This window comes from Strongylocentrotus purpuratus, unplaced genomic scaffold (assembly GCF_000002235.5).
Source record: "Strongylocentrotus purpuratus isolate Spur 01 unplaced genomic scaffold, Spur_5.0 spur5_scaffold_6, whole genome shotgun sequence".
NCBI lineage: Eukaryota > Metazoa > Echinodermata > Echinoidea > Camarodonta > Strongylocentrotidae > Strongylocentrotus > Strongylocentrotus purpuratus.
This window is the reverse complement of record NW_022145612.1, coordinates 18,735,435-18,762,461: the sequence shown is the minus strand read 5'-3', so window position 1 is coordinate 18,762,461 and position 27,027 is coordinate 18,735,435. Positions and strand designations below refer to the sequence as shown.

The following is a 27,027-nucleotide window of genomic DNA, read 5'->3' as shown; positions in this document are numbered from 1 at the left end:
GTTGAAAGTGTGACCACATTACCCCAACACTTATTGCACTACTCTGGCTTCCTATAAAACAGAGGATTGAATACAACATTATTTTATAAACATGGATATGCTCCTGTGTACATTTCAGACTTGTTGACTATAACCCTCGAACTAAATACCTGCTTGAGATTCCTCGAGCACGCTCTCTTCTAGGGGATCTAATATTCTGCCTGTGCATCGAGATTGTGGAATGGTCTTCCCCAAAATCCTTCTCTCTTGTCACCAGTTATCCACTTTCAGAACTCGACTAAAGACATACCTATTTCAGATTACTTACAATTAGTCACTGTTTTTTTGTCTTTCCCAGTTAGAATCACGAACAGACATTAATTGTTTGTAGTTTTTCAGTCTCATCAGCGCCTTTGATTAGGCAACTAGATAGTGGCGCTTTATAAATACCTGGATTGGAAATTCGGTTACAGTATGAAACCAGAGCATGATCCGCTCAATCTGTACCAATAGGTGAGCATGACACTTTGTCGTAAATCCACAGGTAGCATATTCGTGTGCAATATATCTCCCGTGCCACAATAGACGAGGTCTTTATCATGTAAGGAATAATCGTTTCAAGCAAATATATGATACATATTATATTCAAATCCCACACTGATAGATGCTATACAGGTAAGCAGAAACATTAAACACATCCTCTTTTGTCAGCGGTAGCCATCTCTAATAGCAAATGTTGCTTGACTTATGAACTTTGATTTCACGACTCCGTTCATTTATTGGCTTCCTTTCAAATTCGTTAGTCATAGCGCACGAATTCTTTTGGGACTTGTTCATCAGACATATGCAGCCTTTGTACTCCCGTGTTATTTATTTATGTATTCATTCACTCTTCTTGAAAAGCACAAACAGGGTAGCCCCATTCAGTGCCACAAGGCTTGCTTTACAAGGAGGCCATGTTATGTACTGGGTGGATAAATATTACAATGTATAAAACAACATAAAAACAAACAGATAAATACATAGAATAATATGGCAATTAAAGCATAACTATACATCAGGGGTATGACAAATTCAGCTAAAACGTTGTAGTATAAGACAAAATCAATAGGCTTTAGTTATTGCGATATCATACAGTATTATTAACCAGTGTTGCCGTAGGTGGTTTATAAAGGTTCCCTTTCAATATCACCTCGTCGATATTTAGTAGGCCAAGTTCTTCTTCTTCTTCTTATGGATAATCTCCTTAAATACTGAAGATTCATGCAGCAGGTGGACCACTACACTGGGGTTTCCCCCTATCGTATACGAATAGTGCAGTGGATTCTTAACGTGCACTTATCACAAGGAAAAGGGGCACTTATTAGAAGAAAAAAATGAGCACTTATAAGGAAAGAAAAGGGGGTATATGTCAAAATAAAAGGGGCAATAGGTTATTCTTTCATATCATGAATTGCTAGGAGTCATTGATGACTGACTGATATTCTTTGAGCATCGTACTCCCTTCCAATCCGAGATTGAGCTCGGCGGAGATGCCCTCTAGTTCCTTCGTCGTCGGTCCCGTCACCATCGGGGAAACGTACGTAGAGTATCCTTATAATTTTATAATCAACACATATTTTAAAGATGTGTATAATTTTGCTAATATTGACATCACACCGGGATTCAGATAACCCCTATGACACTATAGATTGAACAATAAAGTCATGAGAAGACAGGCGCGAACGCAGGGGGGGGGGGGGGGGGGGGGGGGGTTAGGGGGTTGAACCTCCCCCCCCCTTTGGTAATTTTATGTGTGTATTTTTGAGAGAAAAAACCCTAAAACCCCCCTTTGGTTTGGTTTTTTTTTATTTATTTTTGTATTATTAAAAAATAAATAAATAAAAAATTAGACCATGACTGGCCTAAAAAAAGGTGACCTTACCCCCCCCCCCCCCCGCTTATTCAGCGGCTGAAAAAAAAAGTGTTGGAATCCCTTCAGGAATGGTGCCGTACCAAATATGAGGTTAAATCCTGCGAAATGTCAGCTGATGAGTGTGTGCCTAGCTCGTCATCCACCTGTAGCGGTCAAGATAGAGGGTATACAGCTCCAGGATTGTACCAAAACTTCTTGGAGTGATAATCCAGAAATATATATAAACAATGGAGAGAACATAGTCAATGTAATATTGTGTCTATAAAGCTTCGCGGAAGATTTATATCCTTCGGATCCTCAAGCGTTACGTTACCTCAATTATAGTGCTATGTTTACACTATATGTTCCCGGTGGCCACGGCAACTCAAGATGAGAAACGGGGTTGACGTGACACAACGCGGGGGACCGTATGGGCGAACGTGACAGGCCGTGATTGCCGTGGATACCGTGTCAGATTTATAAACTGTCAAAAAATTGCCATGGCAGTCACGGTGCGGATGAGAAACATTGTAGGCCGTAGTAAAACGGGGTGAACGTAACACAACGTGAAAGTACGTAATACAGTGGCGGATCCAGGGGGGGGGCCGAAACGGCCGCGGCCCCCCCTATTGGCGGCGCGAAAAAAAGGAAGAAAAAAAGAGGAAGAAAAGAAGAGGAAAAAAAAGGAGAAGAGGAGAAGAAAAAAAGGAGAAGAGAAAAGAAAGGAGAAGGGAAAAGAAAAAGGAAGAGAAGAGAAAAGAGAAAAGAAAAGATAAAGAAGAAAGCCCAACTCCCCCCCCCCCCCTCCCCCTCCCTCCCACTCCGGGGTCGGAGGGACCGAATTTGTGTTCCCAAAATTTCCGATAAAGAGTTACTTTTCACGCAACAAAGTCCGGCCCGTAATACACAAAAATCCGGCCCGTACTGAATTACACCGGAGATAGAGGGGTGCTTTCAAAGAGAGGGAACATACATGTGCGTACCCTATAGTAAGTGGGTGGGGGGGGGGGATTCAGTGAGAAAGGGGGAAAGACAAGGAAATGGCGCTAAGTGACAGTAACGACGAATAAGGGAGAACTGTAATCGGGAGATTTGGGGTCATTCCAGAAGGTTTGGCAAACGTTATTGAATAGAGGGGGCCGCGCCGGCCGCATAAAATCTCGAGCCGCGGATTCAAAGTTAAACGTAAAAAACAGCCCCCTGCGCTACAAAGGTCATCACTCTTTAGTGAGAAATTTGAAAAGGGCACAATATTTTGGATGTCTTTTAAATAGAAGCTATATACTCAACAGTCAAATTTTAAATTAACGGTTGGGCCGCTTCATTACTCTTATTTTGCCCTTTATTTGGATTCAGCTCATACCAACTCGCTCGTGTTTGTATTTGAACTCATGTTGGTAGTAATCATGGACAGGGGCGGCAATCCTGGGTCCGATAGGGAGACACGTCCCCCAGGAAATTTAGAAATATAGCTAGAAAGAAATATAGCGGAATTTTTTAGAATGCATAATTTCAACATTGCAAAATCTTGCTTGGTTGCTACGCCCCGGCCCTCGCCCGATAACACAAAACTATGATATGACGCTCCCGGCCGTGATTTATCCATGGTTAGTGTAATAGATCTTTTCTCCTTTTCATTTCTACTAACCTAATTGTGTGCTATCACAATCATGATTGTTTCATTTTCCCTTTAAAGCAGGCGCCTAGCCAGGGGCGGTAGGGGCAGGAAGAGGACATAGGACGAAAAAGGAGCAGACAAAAAAAAAAAAAAAAATTCTGACAAGTCGAGTACGGTACAACGAATCGTCTTCTTTCTCTAATAATTTAATGTAATGTCAAAGCTTCCGCGCTTCGCTCGGGAGGGGGGGCAACTGAAATCAGACAAGGAATGGTAAACCGAATCATCTTCTTTGTCTAATAATTTAATGAAACGTCAGAAGTTTACGCGCTACGCGCGGGCGGGGAAAAACTGAATTCAGCCAAGGATTTAGAGTCGAGAATGGAACAACGAATCATCTTCTTTCTCTAATAATTAATGACACGTCAAAGCTTCCGCGCTTCGCGCGGGAGGGGGAAAAGTGAATTCAAACAAGGATTAAGAGACGAGAATGGTACAACGATTAGTCTTCTTCCTCTAATAATGTAATGAACCGTCATAGCTTACGCGCTACGCGCGGGCGGGGAAAAACTGAATTCAGACAAGGATTAAGAGTCGAGAATGGTACAAAGAATCGTCTCCTTTCCCCTTATAATTTATTTAATGAAACGACAAAGCTTCCGCGCTTCGCGCGGTAGGGGGGGGGAACTCAATTCAGACAAGGATTAAGAGTTACGAATCGTCTTCTTTCTCTAATAATTTAATGAAACGTCAAAGCTTCCGCGGTTCGCGCGAAAGGGGGGGGGAACACAATTCAGAGAAGGATTAAGAGTCGAGAATGGTACAACAAATCTTCTTCTTTCTGTAATAATTAATGAAGCGTCAAAGCTTCCGCGCTTCGCGCGGGAGGGGGAAAACTGAATTCAAACAAGAATTAAAAGACGAGAATGGTACAACGATTCGTCTTCTTCCTCTAATAATTTAATAAACCGTCAAAGCTTACGCGCTACGCGCGGGCGGGGGAAAACTGAATTCAGACAAGGATAAAGAGTCGAGAATAGTACAAAGAACCGTCTCCTTTCCCTAATAATTTAATGAAACGCCAAAGCTTCCGCGCTTCGCGCGGGAGGGGGGGGGGGTGGAACTTAATTCAGAGAAGGATTAAGGGTCGAAAATGGAACAACGAATCATCGTTCTCTAATAATTTCATTAAACTAAAAATATTGTATCAAACCATATTATGTTCATGAAAATGTATGATGAAAAAAAAAAAAAAAAAAGATGCAGAAACCAATAAAATCAAATCAAATCAAATCAACTATGAAAAGCCTAAGTTTCCGTGCTTCGCGCGGGAAGGGGGGGGGGCTGAATTCAGTCAAGTAATAAGAGTCGAGAATGGTACAACAAATCTTCTTCTTTCTCTAATAATTAATGAAAGACCAAAGCTTTGAAAAGCCAAAGCTTCCGCGCTTCGCGCGGGCGGGAGGAAACTGAATTCAGACAAGGATTTAGAGTCGAGAATGGTACAACAAATCGTCTTCCTTCTCTAGTAACAATTAATGAAGGGTCAAAGCTTTCGCGCTTCGCGCGTAATGGGGGGGGGGGGGGGGACAGCGAGCTGCCCGAATATGAGTTTTTGATATCTTTTCTCGTTTATTTTGGTGATAAATAACACTTTCACAAATTATTGTTGCTCGCTCGCTTCGCTCACTATTTCGAATTGTGAAACCAGAAAATTACTTTCCGGGCAAGAGGCTATAGCCCCCCCCCCCCCCCCGATGAAAATGTCAAAAATTCTACCGGTATCGTGCTTCTAATATGACCTTGTCAGTATTGGTATGTTGAGTTGAAAAAATGGTCTGCGCAATTTTCAAATTTCCGGCCCCCCCTATTGGAAAATCCTGGATCCGCGCCTGCGTAATAGGCCGTAACAAACACTTGGAGGTGGTCCGTAGTGGGACGGGAGGCCCGCACATTCCCCGGCATCTTATGCTACGTTAATACTATGTTCCCGGCGGCAACGGCAGCCCCGTTTGCCCGAAACGTAGTGCGCCGTGGGATTTAGACCAATTTTATCTCTGGGTTCACGTTTTGTTAAATCCTGCCAATATCCTGCTTGGTCTTGCCAAGTTTTCTCACGGTTAACCACGGTATCCGTGACGGGCCGTGGGGGGGGGGGGGGGGAGAGGATGCTGAGTCCCGGAGGCTCCAAGGCGCACTACGGTTCGGCCTTCGTTCTACCACGGATGCCAGAACGTTCCCTCCCGGCCCGTCACGTTCTGATAGGGTCCCTCACGTTCCGATGGGGTCGCTCACGTTTCTCACGTCCTGATCCAGTTCTGACACGTTTGACACGTTTTTCACGTTCTGTCAAGGCTTTCTACGGATGAAACGTAGACTCCAGGCAGCTTTGGAGCGCGATTGTGCCCACGGTATGAAAAGAAGGCCTCCCAAGCAATATCAATCATTGTATCCTGAGATTTTGACGAGACAACATATCATAAATGTCAACGATGAAGAAGATTTTGTGTTTGCATGTTTGCTGGGTGCATACATCCAGTCTTTGCGTCAGCAGCATTTGCAGAGAGGAAATGCCAGAGTTCAGCAGGCAGGAAGAAGGCCAAGATCCATGTGGGTGCGAAAATGGCTATCGAAAGATAAAAGGCAGCAACGGGCCACCACTCAACCTTTCTCAACAGAGAGCTCCGCACTGAAGATACCAACGCCTTCCAGAACTATCTGAGGATGCCTCCAGAGCTCTTCGATGAGATCCTGGAAAGAGTAACACCAGCAATCGAGAGACAAAACACCAAGTTCCGCTCTGCACTTCCACCTGGACTAAAGCTGTCAGTGACTCTGAGACATCTGGTCACTGGGGACAATTACTCGTCACTCTCCTATGTGTTCCGGTGCAGTAAAGCAAGTAAGTAAAGCATGCCATATGGTGCCAGAAATGTGCAAGGCCATCGTGAAAGCATACGAGGACGAAGTGTTCGCCGTTCCTGTGACGCCCGATGAGTGGAGAGCCCTTGCCGAGGAGTTTGAAGACAGGTGGAATGTGCCTCATGCGGTGGGAGCTCTGGACGGGAAGCATATTGCCATCAGCAAGCCACCCAACACAGGCTCCTTGTACCACAACTACAAGTTTTTTTTCTCCAATATCCCTCTCCTCGCCTTGGTGGATGCCCATTATCGTTTTATATGGATTGACGTTTGTGGAGTGGGACGCAAGTCATGTCTGATTCCCAAATCTATAATGACTCAGAGCTCAGTGAACTTCTCGAAGAAGGCCGGATAGGGTTGCCACCACCATGCACCTCTGCCTAACGATGACCAGAACCAGGACATCCCTTACTTCATCCTGGGAGACGACGCGTTTGCCTTAAAGGTAAAGACCAGTTATGGTCATGCGATTGCATTGTGAAAGAAACGTTGTGGAATCGATCAGAAAAGGTTGATCATCTAGCATCTAGCATCTGCAAGGTTCTGGAATCATCAAATGGATAAGAAATTTGGCCCATTCTTCGTAAAGTTACAAGCACTATACACAGAAAGATGTATATGGGACTACCCTATATCTCTCACAGTCCATGAGAGAAACAAATTTACCAAATATATGAATTAGTAGGCGGTTTCCCGGCAAATTTTTATCATCATGTATTAGTCAAAACATATTCTTTCACATGATTGGAAATGAGAGCTTCCATTTCATTTTTTGAAATTGGGGCGTTTCCAATACTGGTCTTTACCTTTAAGAAGTTACCTGATGAAGCCGTATGGGAGAAGAGCGATGCCAAGAGAAAAACTCATCTTTAATTACCGGATCTCCCGCGGAAGACGCAGGCCCCTGGGAACGATTTTTTCACCGGGGCTGCTGAGATATATATACTGCGAAATTTTCGCAACGACTCAGCCAGCCGTTGAATAAGCGCGGGGGGGGGGGGGGTAAGAGGACATATATTTTTTTGGTGAGTTTCATAATTTCAAAATTTGGTCGATTGGTATGGGGGGGGGGGGGGTAAGGTAAAAAAAAAATTGTAAGCGAAGCATAAAATGATATACAGAAAATATATCATACCAATTTTTTTTTGCAGGGGGTGCTGTGCCCCCCCCCCCCTGGAAAAATTCCGGGGGTGCTGCAGCACCCCCAGCACCCCCGCTTCCCAGGGCCATGGGAAGACGTGTGGTGGAGAATGCGTTCGGGATCCTGGCCTCCTCGCCTAAATTGGTGGATGCCCAGTATCGTTTTTTATGGATTGAAGTCCACCAATCTTTCCCTCCCCCTATCTCCCCCTCTCTTCCACTCTCTCTCTCTCTCTCTCTCTCTCTCTCTCTCTCTCTCTCTCTCCATTGCTTTTTTCTTTCCTTCTTCCATTTCAACTCCTCCCTTGTCTGATTGCAAATCTCCTTTCACCTTCTTCAGTAAGATACCATTATTGAAGTTTACACAGTACATGTTCAAAGTCTTGTTTTGAAATATATTAAGTTTACATTCTTTCGTGTGATATTTTGATAGTTTACGAATTACTCACATTTTCCCTTTTCGCATTCCCATTTTCTAAAAAATGTCTAGAGTGGAAAAAAGCTTGCCTACTACATGTTAAGGTTGATAGAAGCTTAAACTACATGTTATACTTGCCCAGCCAATGAAAGTTTTCTTTACCTTCCGTAATGAATTACACCCCTTTTAAGGCTGCGAGCAATTGAGTTTTGAGCAATAAATTTCACAACAAACTACTAAGTAACAGTTGTTCTAAAAGATAGCACCATCAAATTGTTCAACCGTGGGCGTGCAAATAACAAGAGCAAAAGGACCATTACAGAGGCGGTGCTCCCAGGGAGGGGGGGGGGGGAGGTAGGCCATAACCAATATGACTTTGAAATGCATTTCATGATAAAGAGTAACTTATTTCCCCTTTTATTTTGACATTATGTCTCCTTTTCCATCCTTATAAGTGCTCCTTTTCTTTTCTAATAAGTGTCCCTTTTCCTTGTGATAAGTGCACTATTCGTAAAAGAGTAGGGGGAACCCCTGGTGTAGTGGTCCACCTGCACATCCCAATATATACATCTGCAAGAATCTTCAGTATTGAAGGAGACAGATCAGGGGCGGCCGAGCGACTTCCAAAGTGGGGGGGGGGGCACCAACAAAAAAGGGCACTTTCTGGAAAAAAAGGGGCACCTACAGTGGGAAATCTCAAAGCGAAAATACACAATTTTTTAGACATTGGTATATACCCCTACATTGTGATTGCATTATCAGGGATGATTTCAATATTTGTTTCTCTTCATACATCATACAAGATATCGCTTAAGCATCATACTTTACAGTTGGGTGGAATGTCTGAATATGCATTTACGAGCGAGCGAAGCGAGCGAGAAAAAATTTTAAAGATCTGTGAGGTCGCAGTGCGAAAAATTACATCTTATAAAGAGGAAAAAAGCCAATCGTGATGGGGTTATAAGCACATTCTCATAACGGAAGACTGCAAAGACCTTTGATAAGTAACATAATTATATCATCTTTAAATGCGAGCGAGCGCAGCGAGCGAACTTTGAGGGAAATAAGGGGCACGTTTAATGATTAAATGAAAAGGGGACAATTATCGAAAGGGATAAGACACTTATTAGAACAGAAAAGGAGTACGTGTCAAAGTACAAAGGATAATTATAAGAGGTGAAAATGAGGCATTTTTTCACCTGAAAAGAGGCACTCACCAGTGATGAAAAAGAGGCGTTTAAAAATGGGAAATAGGCATTTGTTGACGGAAAAGGGGCACCCATCAGATTTTGAAAGGGGCATTTATAAGAGGTGAAAAGGGGATAGGTCCCTTATTAGAAAGGAAAAGAGTCACGTATCATTATTAAAAGGGGAATTATCAGAGTTGAAAAGGGGCACTGACCAGATATGAAAAGGGGCACTTATGAAAATGTAAAAGGGGCACTTATAATAAAGGAAAATGTGCATTTGTTGAATGAAAAGAGGGCACCGTACAGATTTTTTAAAGGGGCAGTTATGAGAAGGGGAAGGAGCTTTTTCTTTTTAATGGGGGCACTTATCATAAGGAAAAGGGGCACTTATTAGAAAGGGAAAGGGGTAGTTATGAGAAGGGGAAGGAGCTCTCTCTTTTTAATGGGGGCACTTATCATAAGGAAAAGAGGCACTTATTAGAAAATAAGAAGGGCACATGTTAAAATGAAAGGTGTGCTCTTTCGAGTTTAAAAAAGGGGTAGTTATTAAAAGGAGAAGGGGCACTTCTTACGAAGGAAAAAAAGGGGAAGTTGTCAAAGTAAAAGGAGCACCTCTCAGTTTTGAATTGGGCAATTATCAGAGGTGAAGGGGGCACTTATTAAAAGTGAAAAGGGGCACTTCTCGTACCTGAAAAGAGTCACTTACTAGAGATTAAAAAGGGCACTTATTCAAGATAATTTCAAGATTTATGAGAATGGATAATGGACACTTATTGCAAAGGAAAATGGGAACATGTCGAAGGAAAAGGGGCACGTGTCAAAAATAAAAAGGGCACTCGTCATAGGTGAAAAGGGGGAAGAGGCACTTTTACTAAGTAATAGAGGCACTTGTCAAGTAAAAGGGGCACCTTTCCTATGTAAAAGGGGCACTTCTTACAAAATAAAAGGGGCACTTTTCCTATGTAAAAAGGGGCACTTTGGTATCTGAAAAAGTGGGGGGCACTGTGCCCCCTGCCCCCCCCCCCCCGGAGGGCCGCCTCTAAGACAGATTATCCATAAGAAGAAGAAGAAGAAGAAGAACTTGGCCTACTAAATATCGACGAGGTGATATTGAAACGGGACACCGGTCTATAATACGATACCGCAATAACTAAAGCATATTTGTCTTATATATACTACAACGTTATATTTGAATTTGTCATACCTCTGATGTATATTATACTTTGATTGCCATGGATTTAATGTATTCATATTTTTTTTGTTTATGTTGTGTTTTACATTTATATATTAGGGACTTTTAGATTTGCATGTCGACATAGTGGGCTGCTACGAGTGATACCTTTTAAGGCACTGTTGTGTCCCTTTAAAGATACCATGTCCCTTTTGCAGCCAACATCAAATTATGTAGAACTTTGCAGGAATTATGAATATGTCATGTATGTCCTAATATTTAAATTACGGAAGGAAACCTGTTTACTTGCTAGATTTCACTGCCAGACAATATTGAGTGACTGACTGGTCTTATTTGGTAATAACATACATAAAATGAGCTGTAAAGGGTACATGGGCATTTGTCTACATCAGTAACCCACTTCTTATAATGGCCAAAATTAACTGATTGAATCTTTGCGCAGCATAAAACGTACGACCATTCTGTACAATGGTCTGAAAAATCAGACTATTACTTAATGACTCTATAGCTTCTGAGTCGATTTGACAACTAATAGTCGTTATTTTCCCACTTAAAGACATTTTCAAGCCCCCTTTTTTTAGAGAAGTTCTAAGCTAGTATTATCTTTCAAATGCCGTTGTAATTTAACCTTTTAATTGTTTTGGCCTGCAAAAGGGACATAGTACCTTTAAGGCACTGCCAGTGCCTAAAAAAGGACGTCACACGAAGCACTCCACTATGTCGACGTGCAAATCTAAAAGTCCCTATTGTAATAACCGCTCGATACAAGGCCCCCTTGTAAAGCAGGCATTGTGGCACTGAATGGGGTGACCCTGTTTTTGTTTTAAAGAACACTGAATAAATAAATAAATAAATAAATAAAACGGGAGCGAAATCAGCAATACAAAGGCTGCACGTGTCGGATGAAGAAGTTCCAATAGAATTAGTGTACGATCATGAACTTACGAATTTGAAAGGAAGCCAATAAATAAACGGGGTCGTGAAATCAAAGTTCATAAGTCCAGCAACATTCGCTACATTACCGTTAGAGATGGCTACCGCTGATAAAAGAGGTATGTATAGCATGCGTTTCATGTTTCTGCTTACCTGTATCGCATCAATCAGTGTGGGATTTGAATATGTATATATGGTATATTTACTTGAAACGATTATTCCTGACATGATAAAGCCCTCGTGCGATATATTGCACACGAATATGCTATATACCTGTGGATTTTACGACACAGTGTCATAAATCACTTATCTGTAATTGATAGAGATTGAGTGGTCATGCTCTGGTTTCATACTCTAACCGAATTCCTATCTTCAAATTTAATTGGGGGAAAAACTTCTAATTATAAAGTTATAATCTATGTGACCTTGAATCATGTATCATGGTAAAGTGCAACTTATATCCTGTCTAATGATACCATATTTATTATGAATAGGGTCTCATTTGCCAAAAAATAAATTACTCTTTATCATGAAATGCATTTCAAAGTCATAATGGTTATGAGTTTTTAATTATAGGAGAAACCAAGTTGGGTACACTTTTTTGTATACGCACTGTATGGGCGACCAAGTTTTTGTTTTTAAAGAAAACTGAATAAATAAATAATAAAATAAAATGGGAGTAAAATCAGCAATACAAATGCTGCATGTGTCGGATGAACAAGTTCCAAAAGAATCAGTGCACTATGATAAACTTTCGAATTTGAAAGGAAGCCAATAAAATAAACGGAGTCGTGAAATCAAAGTTCATAAGTCCAGCAACATTCGCTACATTACCGTTAGAGATGGCTACCGCTGATAAAAGAGGTATGTATAGCATGCGTTTCATGTTTCTGCTTACCTGTATCGCATCAATCAGTGTGGGATTTGAATATGTATATATGGTATATTTACTTGAAACGATTATTCCTGACATGATAAAGCCCTCGTGCGATATATTGCACACGAATATGCTATATACCTGTGGATTTTACGACACAGTGTCATAAATCACTTATCTGTAATTGATAGAGATTGAGTGGTCATGCTCTGGTTTCATACTCTAACCGAATTCCTATCTTCAAATTTAATTGGGGGAAAAACTTCTAATTATAAAGTTATAATCTATGTGACCTTGAATCATGTATCATGGTAAAGTGCAACTTATATCCTGTCTAATGATACCATATTTATTATGAATAGGGTCTCATTTGCCCAAAAAATAAATTACTCTTTATCATGAAATGCATTTCAAAGTCATAATGGTTATGAGTTTTTAATTATAGGAGAAACCAAGTTGGGTACACTTTTTTGTATACGCACTGTATGGGCGACCAAGTTTTTGTTTTTAAAGAAAACTGAATAAATAAATAATAAAATAAAATGGGAGTAAAATCAGCAATACAAATGCTGCATGTGTCGGATGAACAAGTTCCAAAAGAATCAGTGCACTATGATAAACTTTCGAATTTGAAAGGAAGCCAATAAAATAAACGGAGTCGTGAAATCAAAGTTCATCAGTCCAGCAACATTCGCGATTCAGTAGAGATGGCTACCGCTGACAAAAGAGGTATGTAGCATGCGTTTAATGTTTCGGCTTACGTATACCTGTATAGCATATATCAGTGTGGGATTTGAATATGTACGTAACTATGTTACATTTACATAAAATGATTATTCCTGACATGATAAATACCTCGTCTATTTTGGCACGCGTGATATATATTGCACACGAATATGCTACCTGTAATCACGCTCACTTATTTGTAATTGATAGAGATTGAGTGGTCATGCTCTGGTTTCATACTCTAACCGAATTTCTACCTTCAAATTTAATTGGGAAAAAAGTGTACCCAACTTTGGTAACTTCTAATTATAAAGTTATACTCTATGCGACCTTGAATCATATTTCAAGGGAAAGGGCAACATTCACCCTGTCTAATGATACCATATTTATTATGAATAGGGTATCATTAATTTTGACAGAAAATGAGTTATTCGTTATCATGAAATACATTTCAAAGTCATATTGGTTATGAGATTTTAATTATAGGAGCTACCAAGTTGGGTACACTTTTATATACGCACGGCATGGATGACCAAACCTATAATACATTTAGAATCAACAATAAATTAATAATAACAGCCACGAAGTGAAGGAAATCTTTTCTTAAGGCATAAAATGAAATGTGTTAAGTGTAAATTTGTATATTATGTGAAACGTTTTATCTTTTGTGAAACGTTTTATTTATGTTCTTATTTGTATAATTATTATGTGCTTGTGCAAGACAGACCGCGTGCGAGTGCTTGTGTTTGGAGGCTTATTAAAGTATGACTTGTATAATGATATCAATTTACATGTTTTGTGAGCGCGCAAGACCGATTCCGATGACAGGAGTAAACCTAATGTCATGACCTTTCTGTTTAGCGCTTAGAAACATCGTGGATGTATTATGCCCGATGTACACTAGGCATCTTTTCGATTGCATATTATTCTCCCTAACCAAACAAGTAAATCTAAGCAATATTTGAAATATTTGCTCTAGCTTATGCAGTACATCACACGACAGCAAATGAAGCCCCCTATGCAACACGCATTAGGCGTTATTTAAGTCCATACTAATGATTTTTGTAATTATATTTAAAACCACTGCGTTTTCTCGTCGTTTAAATCTTAGAAGATCCTATATACGTTTCCCCGATGGTGACGGGACCGACGATGAAGGAACTAGAGGACATCTCCGCCGAGCTCAATCTCGGATTGGAAGGGAGTACCGTGCTCAAAGAATATCAGTCAGTCATTAACGAGTCCTTGGAGATGGTGAACCAACTCGATGACCTGGTCGAACCCAGTCTGCCGGTGAAGTATCCACGAACTCCGGGTTACCGACCCTCAAGGAAAGAGAACCCTCACAATGCATGGTAAGAGATAGTTATCCGAGCAGATAGTTTTCAGATATATTAGTGTATATCAAACTTTTTTTTCTGAAGAGTTTCATAAATCTATTGAATCTATTCTGACAGCACACCTGTCCTTAAATTTTGAGCCTCATGTATCTGCTCTTCATTTTAACTTTGGAAAAGGTATTACAGTCAACGGTCAAGGGAGCTGCTAATGGGATACTGTCGGGAAACGGATCGCTATCAAAGACTCGATTGCCGTGGCGGGAATCCCGATGATGATGGGATGCTATGCTTTAGAGGGATATGTTCCCGATTTTGATGCCACGGTCGTCACAAGAGTTCTGGACGAAGGTAAAGGATTCTTTTGTCTGGAAAGGACTCCGATATTAAAGGGCCACCAATCTTTATCTTTTTGTCTATCCATCCCCCTCTCCCTTTCCCCTCCCCTAAAAAACACCTCCCATTCCCCCTCTCCCACTATCTATCTAACTGGCCAACGGTATTGTTCGCATTGCAGAAAATAAGTTAAATGATCGACACATTTAAAGGGTAAAATGCCACAGAACCCCTAGCACATATTTTGCCCCTGTTTATCAATAATTGTTAAATATGCCACTGCAATTGCTATCTAGGTCGAAATCTTTGATATGTAACGGGAAGATATTTATTTTAAAAACTTTCAATTATTTCTGTAACCATTTGAAACTTTGCATCTGCATCATGTCCTCTGTATCTATGTTGTTCTGTATGTGAACAACGCTATTATTTTCTGAAGGTGGAGTTATTCTTGGCAAGGCAACATGCGAAGATCTGTGCTATTCTGCGAACAGTCATACGAGTGCCAAGGGGCCTGTTTCGAACCCCCTCAACAAACAACACTGTGCAGGTGGATCTAGCTCCGGATGTGCAGTACTGGTATGTAATGACTAGGAAGAAGAGGGGGAGAAGAAAGGAATAAGAGGACATAATATGGAAACGTTGTATCATCCACTCAATCTGACTTGCGTGCATAGAACAAATAAGCATTTTTGCATGAAAAAGTGAGGTCTTTTAAAAGGTGCGTTTCTTTCCAGCTTTGGGGTGCCTGGGAGTCACTTTGTTAACCTTTCCAAAAGTATAATATTACAAAAAATGTGGCGCTTTCTCTGTACTTTTGTCGCCTCTCTTTGCGTTTCAATTGCACTTCGACCGCTTTGATTAGCAAGCCCTTACTCGGTCAGGCGGCTATGGGGTGAGCCAGGCGCGGATCCAGGATTTCTTAGGGGGGGGGGGGGCCACTTCTTTTTTTTTGGTCCTCCCAAAAAAATCGCAACGACTCAGCAAGCCGCTGAATAAGCGGGGGGTGGGGGGGGGGGGGGGGGGGTAAGGATTTTTTTTTTTTTTGTCTCGAAATTTGAAAATTTGACATTTTGTTCCGTTTGGGGTGGGAGGTGAGGTCACCTTGTTTAGGTCAGCCATTGGCATAATTTTTTTTATTTTTTTATAATTAAAAAAAAAAAACATCACATAGGGGGGGGGGGGGGGGGTTTGCTCCAAAATACACACACAACAAAAACCCAAGGGGGAAGGTTCAACACCCCCCCCCCCCCTGCGTACGCGCCTGCTCGTCCTGTACAGTTTTTCGCCTCCCGCACGAAGCGCGGAAGCTTGTACGTTTCATTAAATCATTAGAGAAAGAAGACGATTCGTTGTACCGTTTTTTACTCTTAATCCTCGTCTGAATTCAGTTCCCCCCCCCCCATCCGCGCCCGCGAAGCGCGGAAGCTTTTACGTTTCATTAAATCATTAGAGAAAGAAGACGATTCGTTGTACCGTTTTCGACTCTTAATCCTTGTCTAAATTCAGATACCCCACCTCCTGCGCGAAGCGCGGAAGCTTTGACATTTAATTTAATTAATAGAGAAACAAGACGATTCGTTGTACCGTTCTCGTAAATAATCCTCGTCTGAATACAGTTTTTACGTTTCATTAAATCATCAGAGAAAGAAGACGATTCGTTATACTGTTTTCGACTCTTAATCGTTGTCTGAATTTCAAAAATGTTTTTTGTCTGCTCCTTTTTCTTTATACATCCTCTTCCTTTTCTCTCCTCTCTTTTTTTTGGCCGGCGTTTTTTTTTTTGGGGGGGGGGGGGGGGGGCTGCCCCCACTGCCCCCGTGCTACGCACCTGCGGTCAGATGAACATCTTTTGATACCTTGTCCGCCCCCTGGAAAGTCATGGTTTGAAGGCAAATTACGGTCAGATAAGCATTCAGGGGCCCGCCTCAGGGCCCCTGGTAGGGTCGAGGGTGCGGAAACCCCTGAATCTCAGGGGTTTCAGGCATTTACGGTCAGATGAACATATTTTATACCTTATTTGTGACATTGGCAGACACTGATTGCGTGAGGTCTAGCGGGCGGAGCCCCCAGAAGCTCAGGGTTTTTAGGCATTACATTACCGTCAGATTAGCATCCAGTGGGGTCCAGGGGGCAGAGCCCCCGGAAGCTCAGGGTTTAGGCATTTGATTACGGTCAGATGAACATATTTTTATACTTTATTTGTGACACTTGCTGGACACTGATTGGCGTGAGGTCCAGCGGGCGGAGCCCCCAGAAGATCAAGGGTTTTAGGCACTAAATTGCGGTCAGATGAGTATCAAGGGGCCTGCCCAAGGCCCTTGGTTGGGTACCGGGGGCAGAGCCCCCGGAAGCTCAGGGGTTTTAGGCGTTTAATTACGGTCAGATGAGCAATTTTTGATACCTTATTTTGTTGTGACACTGGTAGTTAACTATTCTTTCTTTCTTGCACTCTTTTCTTTCTATTTATCTTTAAAATGCTTTTCCAAAAGAAAAGATCCCGATCCCGCCGTTCCGCGGGCCCTGACATGTAGGCATCTCAAGAAGCATATTTCTTGCCTAGCTGTTAATTTAAAAACGCATACAAAAGTATAATTTACTAAAGAATGAGAAAAAATCCTGGAAAATTATGTCATTTCAGCATTATGTGTAAACCACCATTATGGAATTAGAATAAACCACGTTTAAATTGTATTTCCCCCGAGCCCCCTCCCCGATCAATATGCCAGTGCCCCCCCCCCCCCGATCTACACTTTGTTGGCGGAAAAATCGCAACTGATCTTCCCTACCTTTCTTCTTCCTCTTTCCCTTTCTCTCCTCTTTCCCTTTTCCTTCCCTTCCTTCTCTCTCCTTTAGGTTTGATGGGGGGGGGGGGGGGAGGGGGAGGCAAGGTCATTTCGGCCCCCACCCTTCTCCACACGTTGATAGCGGGATTAACTGCATATGATCTATTTCCCCTTCTTTTCACCTTTTTTTCGGTCCCTTTTAGCTCTCCTTTTTTTTTTTTCTTTCCTTCTTTCTCTTTTTTTTTTTAGCGGGGCGGGGGGAGGCAAGGGCATTTTGCCCCATCCCCACCCCGATCACAACTTGTTGGCGGAAAAATTGCGACTGATACCCCCTTCTTTCTATCTCCTTCTTTCTGTCTTATTTTTTTTGATTGGGGGAGGGGAGATGAGGCTCTTTCGCCCCCCGATCACTTCTTCCCCCCTTTTTCTTTTCTTCTTCCTCTTCTTTCTTTCCCTTTTTCTCCTCTTTCCCTTCTTTTCCGTCTCTCTCTCTCTCTCTTTTTTCCTTCTTTTTTTCCTTCTTTTTTTTTTCCTCCTTTTTTTTCCCCCTTTTTTCCCTCCTTTTTTCCTCCTTTTTTTCCCTCCTTTTTTGTCCTTCTTTTTTTTCCCAGGGGGGGGGGGGCGGGCCCCCCGGCCCCCCCCCCCCCTCCCCCCTGGATCCGCCACTGGGGTGAGCGGCTAATGAATATACTAGTCGTTAGCTTTCTTCTGGTATTAAACTTGTGTTGATTGTTAGTATATTGTTGTCGGAATTTACCATTTACATGATGGAATTACCTGCCCGTTTAATCCAGTTGCCGTGGCCCATGCACTCAACACTGTGTGGGAGCAGGGAATTAGTTGTGGTCAAATTCTTTTATGATCGAGACAAAACCAAGCAAACGTTTCCATATGAAGGAGTAGGGGAAAAAGAGGAGGAGGAGGAAAAGGAGGAGGGAGATGATGTTGAGGGAAAAAGAATGATGATAGTGGTGGTGTTGGTGTTAGAGATGGTGTATAGTGGTGGTGGACTGGTGGTGGTGGTGATAGTGATGATGATGGTATATAGTGGTGTTGGTGGAGGTTATAATGGTTGATATATGGTATAGTCTGCTGTTAATTTATACCCTGGCCTTGTGTATAGTGATCAGGGGGTTACATCCGACAGGAAGAAGCCCGGTGATACATTAATCGTCGCTGTTTTCACGAAGTGACGGTAGTGAAACAAAATTGCATTCACTTTGCGTGTAGATTTTCCTCACTACCGTCACTTCGTGAAAACAAGGAAAGTTGGTAGAATAGTTTTCGATTTGTAATGTTTATCTCTGATTAATTTTGTAGGTTTTGGTTATAAGTATAGCTTATGGTTATCATTATATTGTTACGATGTGACATGATGCGAGTGAAATCTCAAAGGCACCAAAAGTGTACACCCGGAAGTAGTGGCGGATCCAACACGTTAATTTTACCTTTTTTTTGGAGATGCCCCCCCCCCCCCCTGGCGCTCAAGGGGGGGGGGGGGGGGGGGTGCGATTTTTCCAAATTTTACGGGAGCAAAAAAAAAGTGCTCACTACTACCCCCCCCCCCCCCCCCCCCCCCCCCCCCCCCCCTGAGCGAAATATTGGCCGGCACGATTTTCACATTTCAGCTCACTAAATTTCAAATTGGTTTCAAATTTGCCCCCCCCCCCCTAAGAAATCCTTGATCCGCGCCGGAAGTCTTATTTTCAAAGGTGAGTTAATATTTTAACATCATATATAATAACAATTTTTCAACATCGTCCTGATAATATTGATGTCACTTTTTTTCTTGATCTACGCCAAGGTTGCATGTAACGAAGTGGACATGGCGATAGGAGGGGACCAAGGGGGTTCGATCCGGGTACCTGCAAGCTGGTGCGGGGTGGTAGGGCTGAAACCTACGTTCGGCTTAGTACCATATACCGGGGCCGCATGCAATGAATACACGGTGGACCATGTAGGACCTATTGCCAGGACGGTAGAGGGCTGTGCCTTGCTTCTGGAGGTAACTACAAGACCAAGACCATGCTGCATGATATAAGCGGGGCTATCCGGGTTTATTCCACCCCCTCCCCCCCCCCCCCCCCCCCCCCCCTCCCTCACCAATCCATCTCGAAGGAATACCGTCGTCTGTTCATTGTCTAGATACGCCTTTAAATAATTACGCTTTTCTTTCTTAAGCTGATAAAATTAATAATGAATGTCTTTCGCTAGAGATTGTGATACGGTCTGACACCGTCCCTTAAAACAAACATATTGACGAATTCATTTTTGTTATTTGCTAAATCTATTTGAGGATCAGTTTTGTTTGCTTGCCGGCAAAAGTTTAAATCTAATGACTTATTTTCTGTTTACTTTTTTTTGGAAACCTTCGATAAACTTGTCTACAAATTCGATCCACAATTCCTATTCAAAATCTTCTATACCTGAGTTATATTATAAACGCTGGTAAATGGGTTAATGTGCCTTCAATGTTTCCATTTTCCCCTTTTTTCGATTATTGAAAACATTTTTTTTTTTTAATGGAAAGACACATTAACATATCGATGAAGAAGAGGTAGCATACTCCCAAACAGTCCAAAATGTCCAAAGTTTAAGGCGATACATAAATAAACCTTAATGCAGTACTCATTATTATAAATGATTGTTTTTCTTCTTCCAGGTCATAGCAGGTTACGATGACGGAAGGGATGCCAGACAACAGTGCAACGTAGAGGTTCCAAACTATTTGAAAAACGTAAGATCAATCATAATTTTTGATGCTAACAGGATCCAACAAAATATTGACCCTTTTGATGTGTGTGTGTGTGCGTGCGCGCGCCTCAGCATTCTTGTGGGGTTTTATGTGCGCTTCACATACCCCTTGTGAGGCATTTTTACTTTGTGGGGTATTTTTTCAGGACCCCACAGAGTAAAGTCTTTCAAATGACTGTATATTCGGTGTCCTATGCCCTGCGGGGCATTAGAAGTGGTACCCCATAAATGACTTTTTGTGAGCGTGTGCTAAAACTTGCACACTTTTTTATGGTAACATCGTAAGCACACCGCCGGGTTGTTATCGCCAGGTTGTACATACCCCACTAGTAGGGGACCACAAGGTATATCTGGAACGCACAGAAATACCCCACAATCAGGTGCCCCACAAAGGCCCTGATGTGAGAATGCGTGTGTGCGTGTGTGTGTGTAATTGGGTTTTTACAACGTGTATCAATCAGATATGATTATTTACGTCTGGGAACCGACTTTTAACGTCACCATCCGAAAGACGTGACTCAGTTTCGAACCTGCGTCCTCGGCTGAATCAGTTTATAACTTCCATTGTAAGCTGGATTACAGGCGCACGCCACAACGCCCCTTTTGATGGAACATCCGCAGTGCTAAAGAAAAGCATGACATAATATTTAAGATGGTGGAGTGGAGGTGTCATTGTATAGTAGTTCGTTCACTTGACTCTCAGTCCACTAGTATTGAGAGTTCAAATCCCAGCCCGGCTCTTTCGTCCTTTGGCAAAATATTAATCCGCACTTGCCATTCTCCACCCTGGTGTAGATGGGTACCTAGGAATTGCCGGGGCTATGATAAATGCCGGGCCTTTGGAAAGAACAGCATTGATAATGATGACGCTTCCCCGGGTAAACAAAATCATGGTACACGGTAAAATAAAATTATAAACAGGACAAAGAATACGGATACTTTAACAAAATTATGTGTGTTCATTTTGCTTAATTTATTATGAAAAGTAATAAAGGATGGTGAATGTTTTTCTTTCTTGTAGTTAAAGAATGCCCCTACTAAACCACTACGCATCGCTGTACTAAAAGAGGGATTCGGCCATGAGATTTCGGACCCTGAAGTAGACAAACTTATACGTCATACCATCAGTCGATTCGCTGCAAGCAGCGGGGCAACGGTGGAAGATGTTTCGATTCCTCTTCATAAGATGTGTATGTATATCATCAAGAAGTAGTATTAGGTTCAATATTTCGCAATACATCTCGATTGACCCCCACCCCTCTTTCGACCTCCACTAACTCAATATCTCTCATCTTGCTCTCGCTCTCTCACCCCCTCTCTATATCTCTCTCCTCTCTCTTTTTCATCTTTTTCTCTTCTTCTCCTCCTTTCCACATTTTTGCACCCATTTTCTATTGGATTTTGAGGTTTTATCTAATTTTATTTAACATGTTTAAAGCCTTTATAATTTGTTTGTAGCTGTTGTGAATATTCGACCGGACCTGAACTATCTGACTTATGATTATTTTTTAATCAAAGACTTGTTAATTAGCCAATGCATTTTGCTATCCACTTTGCTTGCAATGTTTTCGTATTTTCGTGTGATAATAGTTATAGGCTTACTATTCGATTTGTACAATGTTACTAAAAAATATAACCAGGAACAAAGGGGCGATGAAGCGTCTTCCAAAGTGGGGGGGGGGGCACCAACAAACAGGGCCCTTTTTGGAAAAAGAGGCATCTACAAAGGGAAACCTTTTTTTTAAAGACATTGGTATCATACCCCTATATCGTCATGACTGTGATTACACTACCAGAGATGAGATCAAGATACAAGGTTTAAGAAACATCTTAATTTGCAGTTGGGTGTGATGGTCTGAATATTTATTTTGAGCGAGCGAACAATTATTTTATTATTTGTGAGGTCGCAGTGCGAAAAATTACATCTTATAAAGAAGACATGAAACACACCCTGATGAGTTTTAAGCACAATCTAATTAAGAAAGATTGAAAAGTTCTTTTAAGAGTAACGTGATTATAACAACTATAAATGCGAGTGAGCGTAGCGAGCGAGTTCTAATTAATGAAAAGGGGGCTCTAAGTCGCCTTGAATTAGGGGTGCATGTTATGGAAAAAGAAAAGTAGGCATTTATCAGAAGGGAAAGGGACAGTTATCAGAAAAGAAAAGGTGCACGTATCAAAGTAAAAAGGGCGGTTGTCAGAGGTGAAAATGAGGCAATGGAAATAGGGCATCTTTTGAAGGATAAAGGGCAAATATCAGATTTTAAAAGGAGCACTTATCAGAGGACAAAAGTGGCATTTAAGAGAAGGGAAGGAGTTCTTACTACAAAGGGCAAAGTGCTCTTATTAAAAATGAAAAGGGGCACGAGTCAACGTAAAAAAGGGGCATATTATTTAAAGGTGAAAAGGGGAATTTCTCGCTACTGAAAAGAGGCACTCACCAGAACTGAAAAAGAGCACTTATGAGAATGGAAAAAGGGGCGCTCATTATAAACGAAAGGGGGCATTTGTCTTTGAAGGAAAAGGGGCATTTTTCAAAATAAAAGGAGCACTTATCAGCAGTGAATAGAGGCACTCACCAAAGAAGAAAAGGGGCACTTATCAGAATAATAACAAAGGAAAAGGGGCACTTGCCAAAGTAAAACGTGTACCTCTCAGATATGAATAGAGGCAATAATTATCAGAGGTGAAGGGAGCACTTATCAGAGGTGGTAAGGGGCACTTCTCGTACCTGAAAATGGGGCACTTACCAGAGATGAAAAAGGGCATTTGTGACAATAAAAAAGGGACACTTATTGCAAAGTAAAAGGGGCAGTTGTCGAATGAAAAGGGACACTTTTCAGATTTTATTAGGGGGATTTATCAGAGGTGAAAAGGACATTTATGAGAAAGTGAAGGGGAGCATATTAAGGATATATTGACTGCTTTGAGAGGCATAGTGGTTTCTATAGGGTCAAGGGAAACTCACAACCTGCTATCACCCCAAGGCGCTTGCGCCGCGGGGTCATAGCAGGTTGTGAGTTTCCCGAGACCCTATAGAAACAACTATGCCTCGAATATTAAAAGCAGTCAATATATATTTTATATACCGAAAAAAAGGAAAATGTTGACTCATGCACCCATTTAGGTTTCCATCTCTTTGAAGTCATGAATATTAACACCAACAATAACTTGTGTACAGTATGAAATCCAACAAGCTGTGCTCCAGTAGAACAGGGAATACCAAACACGTTTACACGAACAGTAACTTTTGTACAGGATGATATCACCAACAAGCTGTGCTCCAGTAGAACAGTAGAACATGAACAGTAACTTTATAAATTCACAAATTCGCAACATATTTACACAGACTGTGCCAGTATTTTGCGATCGAGACTAGTACACAAAATGGCGATCGGTCGTCTGCGCTGCGTGGATTGGTAGATTCGTCGCCTGAATGAGCGACCAAAATCGAATTGCACTCAAACACCGTTAACGGTATTGCGCATCGGTCATCGCACAAAAGAAACTTATACGGTAACACGTAAACCAAAATGGGGATCGCAGCAAAATGACGTCACGTTTCACAGCCATGGAAAAAGTGCTATGAAAAATGGATATAAACCGGTAGAGCCGGGAAAAATGACTATGAATTTCAATTAGCGGGCATGGTTAAGAACATGACTGCATTTTCAACCAATCAGAAGACAGGATTAGTAAAGAATCTTAAAATGAGGTATATAATAAAAAATAGGGGTAAGGGTGCACTTATCACAAGAAAAGGGGCACTTTTCCTATATATAAAAAGGGGCACTTTTGAGGTACCTGAAAAGTGGAGGGGCACTGTGCCCCGCCTCTGCAGGAACAATAGACTAATCAATGTGTGTCATAAATGTTCAGCAGAAAACACCAGATGTCAGTGACGTCCAATATTGTTTATAATTTTTTAAAAATCCTATTGTCGTTTTATGAATCTTTATTTTTGTTTTTGCAATTGAACATGTTACTACCTTTCTTCGTTATTTTATGCAGCTGTCGCGCTTTGTGTCTCCATCTTGGCTGTGGAAGGGGTGGACTGTCTGTTTACATCAGGGTGTAAGTATAAAACATCTTTAAATATTGCTGTTGAAAACGAAATTAGTGAAAACTAGGCGGATCAAGGGGTGATCATGAGGCTCCACATCCCTCATTCCCCGTTTCTTCTTTTGGCTTACCAAGGTTTATCTGACGTAAATCGGTAGAAATATGTTACGATATATGCATGATCATTAACCTTGCATTGCGCAGAAAACACATTAACAAATGTCAATTTGTCACGGTTACTTAGTCTATGGGTCAGTGTTCGATTGATCAACTGTTTAAAAGAAACCGCGAATCAAGCTCTAAAATTGAGACTCAGTTTGTGTGCAGGAATCGTGTGAGTGTCGATCATGGTCTATAATCATAATTATTATGTCATTTGTATCATTATAGGTGCGGGTTTGAACCATACTGGTTATTATCCAACCAGTATGATGAGCGGAGTTGGAGCAAGGTTGAAGGCTAACATGACCAAACTAGCACCTTGTCATAAGGTAAGGTTTATCTATCAAGTCTAATATCACTCCATCGATAAACCTAGTTTGATCAGTAACCATTTTAATCCATTGCATAGTGGACCGTGCACATAATTAAAGATGTGGCATTACTCGTTCAATCATTGAGAGAAATATATATTTATTATAAAATATATTGTAAATGTTATGAATAATTTTCAATGAAATGATTTCATATAAAAGTATCAGAGATTAAAACCACTTATATTAGCCGAAATAGTTATGCACTGATTGCTATTTTGTCATTATAGAAATATTTATAGTTTTCAAGCTGTGCAGGAATGTCAAACTTTCAGGCCAGTCGTAATGTTGTTCAAACCAATACATCAGAACCCGTTTTTTTCTTCCTTCTTTATGAAACTATGATGTATCTAATTGTTATTCATCAAAAGGCTAGGCTGCTACTCGGGAACTACCTTAAGAAAAACTACTGCGCCGTCTATGGCAAGGCGCAGAATCTCCGCCGGCTTCTCACTAAGGGTTATGACGACGTGTTGGAGAAGTTTGATGTGGTTGCCATGCCAACCACACCATTCACGGCGCCAAAACTTCCTACACAAGCTGATTGGATGAAAGGTAAACATCACCTCAACTGTCAATTTCACAGAATAATACTCTGCTCACCTTCAATTGACAAGTGATATGTAAAATGACAAAAAGAAAACTATTTCGGAAGCATTAATGATTCTATCGAATGTCTAATTGCAGACCAGTCTGAAAACTACAAATCTGTGAATTATGGCACGTATACGAATGATTGAACAAGGTTTAACCATCTCTACTTTACCCACACCCTCCCACCCACCTTAAAAAGAGAAACACCAAAGACCCGTTTCACAAAACCTTTTTTAAATGACAAATGACAAAAATCAGTGACAAAATCTGCTGATAACCAATCAGAAGCAAGGATTTCACTAGCTTATAACAAAAAATGTTATTTGTCACTGATGACAAGTTTTGTGAAATGGGGGCCCTGAAATATGATGAAGATAATTAAGGATTGTTTTCGTCTTACTCTAAAATAAAATCTAAAATTAGAGTAAAAAGTTCACGTGAACAAATGCCATTATTTTCTATGCAGAAATTCTCGGCCATGACACCGACATGACATGGAATTTGAAGGCGGGAAACTTAACGGGTCATCCTTCTATCAGCATCAACGCTGGGGTTGTAGAAGGTTTACCAGTCGGACTTCTGCTTACCGGCAAGAAATTCCAGGAGCTTGAACTTCTACAAGCGGCCTACGCCTTTGAAAAGTTTCTGAGTAGCAGCGTCAGTGAATGATAGAAAGCAAATTACGCAGCCATATAACTCAGCTGTATGATTTTAAAACTTGGTTAAACACAATAACAACACTGTGAAGAAGTCAACCTTAAGCCTCGGTCACAAATGCCATTACGAACGCCGTACGAACGATTTTCAGACAATGGAAATTCGGGAAGACAATGGAAAAACAGGGAGATTCGTACGAAATTATCGTTCGTACGAACCTTTGTGGCCGTAGCATAAGGCAATTCAAGTAGCCTGAATAGTGCGTCTCCGATTGTAATGAGCAGACATGACGTAAACGGTAAACCGAACATGATTTATTTGGGTAATACAATGGGGTATCGAAACTGACTTTTAGTTGATTTCTTGAAATTCTTTAAGATCTACTTGTTTGTTCATGTCTACTACAAGTGCTTCCAATTCAGAAATTTCCAAATGCCTGCCTTGAAATTTCTCCCCAGATGTAATGGGACGAAACGAGGAAAAAAATCAAGGTAACCGAGGCAAGTGATAGGAAGTTAATTTACAAAATGGAATTATGTTCATGTGTTATGCATATTCATTCTTTGTTTTCAGAATTCTTTGTTGATGTTGTTGAGTGATGTCTCATTACCATTTCATGGAAATTGGATATGGTTACATTTGAAAGATTATAGTTTTCCAAGTAGCCTGAAATTTTGAAATATCTGAAATGATCTTTTCATATTGAAATGGTGCTTTGTAGTTTCAATGGGTATTTTTGATAACCCCAAAAGGCTCTTTTAGAAGTTCAAATAAGTATTTTCAATACTTTAAAAGAAACTCTTGATCATTGGGAAGCACTTTTAAAAAACAATTACGTGGTCACATTTTCCCTATTTTTATCAATGATATTTTTAAAAATAGTATCATTATATCTTCATACTTACAAGCATTTATGCTTTCTTAGCAGTCAGGTAAAATTGTTGGGACGAAACTGTATATGCATTTTTATGCTCTGTACATACGGATATCAGCTAATACAGGAAATACTTATATGATATTGGATGGCCAGGAGTGTGAAACAAGAATATATTGCTCGAGTCAAAGACGAGTCTAATATA

At 41.1% G+C, this 27,027-nt stretch overlaps 1 protein-coding gene across 3 annotated transcripts; it reads left to right on the top strand.

The window, feature by feature from the left end:
• Positions 1 to 12,041: 12,041 nt before the first annotated feature.
• Positions 12,042 to 26,034, top strand: LOC588819 (amidase). 3 transcript variants are annotated; one of them, XM_030973457.1, is made up of 11 exons: positions 12,042 to 12,150; positions 14,001 to 14,244; positions 14,407 to 14,577; positions 15,002 to 15,141; positions 19,153 to 19,353; positions 20,011 to 20,085; positions 21,124 to 21,292; positions 24,114 to 24,176; positions 24,555 to 24,655; positions 25,069 to 25,252; positions 25,758 to 26,033. In XM_030973457.1, the coding sequence occupies exons 3-11, from the start codon at positions 14,499 to 14,501 to the stop codon at positions 25,958 to 25,960; spliced, it is 1,215 nt and encodes a 404-aa protein (XP_030829317.1). In that variant the 5' UTR covers positions 12,042 to 12,150; positions 14,001 to 14,244; positions 14,407 to 14,498; the 3' UTR covers positions 25,961 to 26,033. The 3 variants fall into 3 exon arrangements, with proteins under 3 accessions (XP_030829317.1, XP_030829316.1, XP_030829318.1); XM_030973456.1 differs by lacking the exon at positions 12,042 to 12,150 and adding an exon at positions 12,776 to 12,892; XM_030973458.1 differs by lacking the exons at positions 12,042 to 12,150; positions 14,001 to 14,244 and having other exon boundaries at positions 14,435 to 14,577; positions 25,758 to 26,034.
• The last annotated feature ends 993 nt before the right edge of the window (positions 26,035 to 27,027 follow it).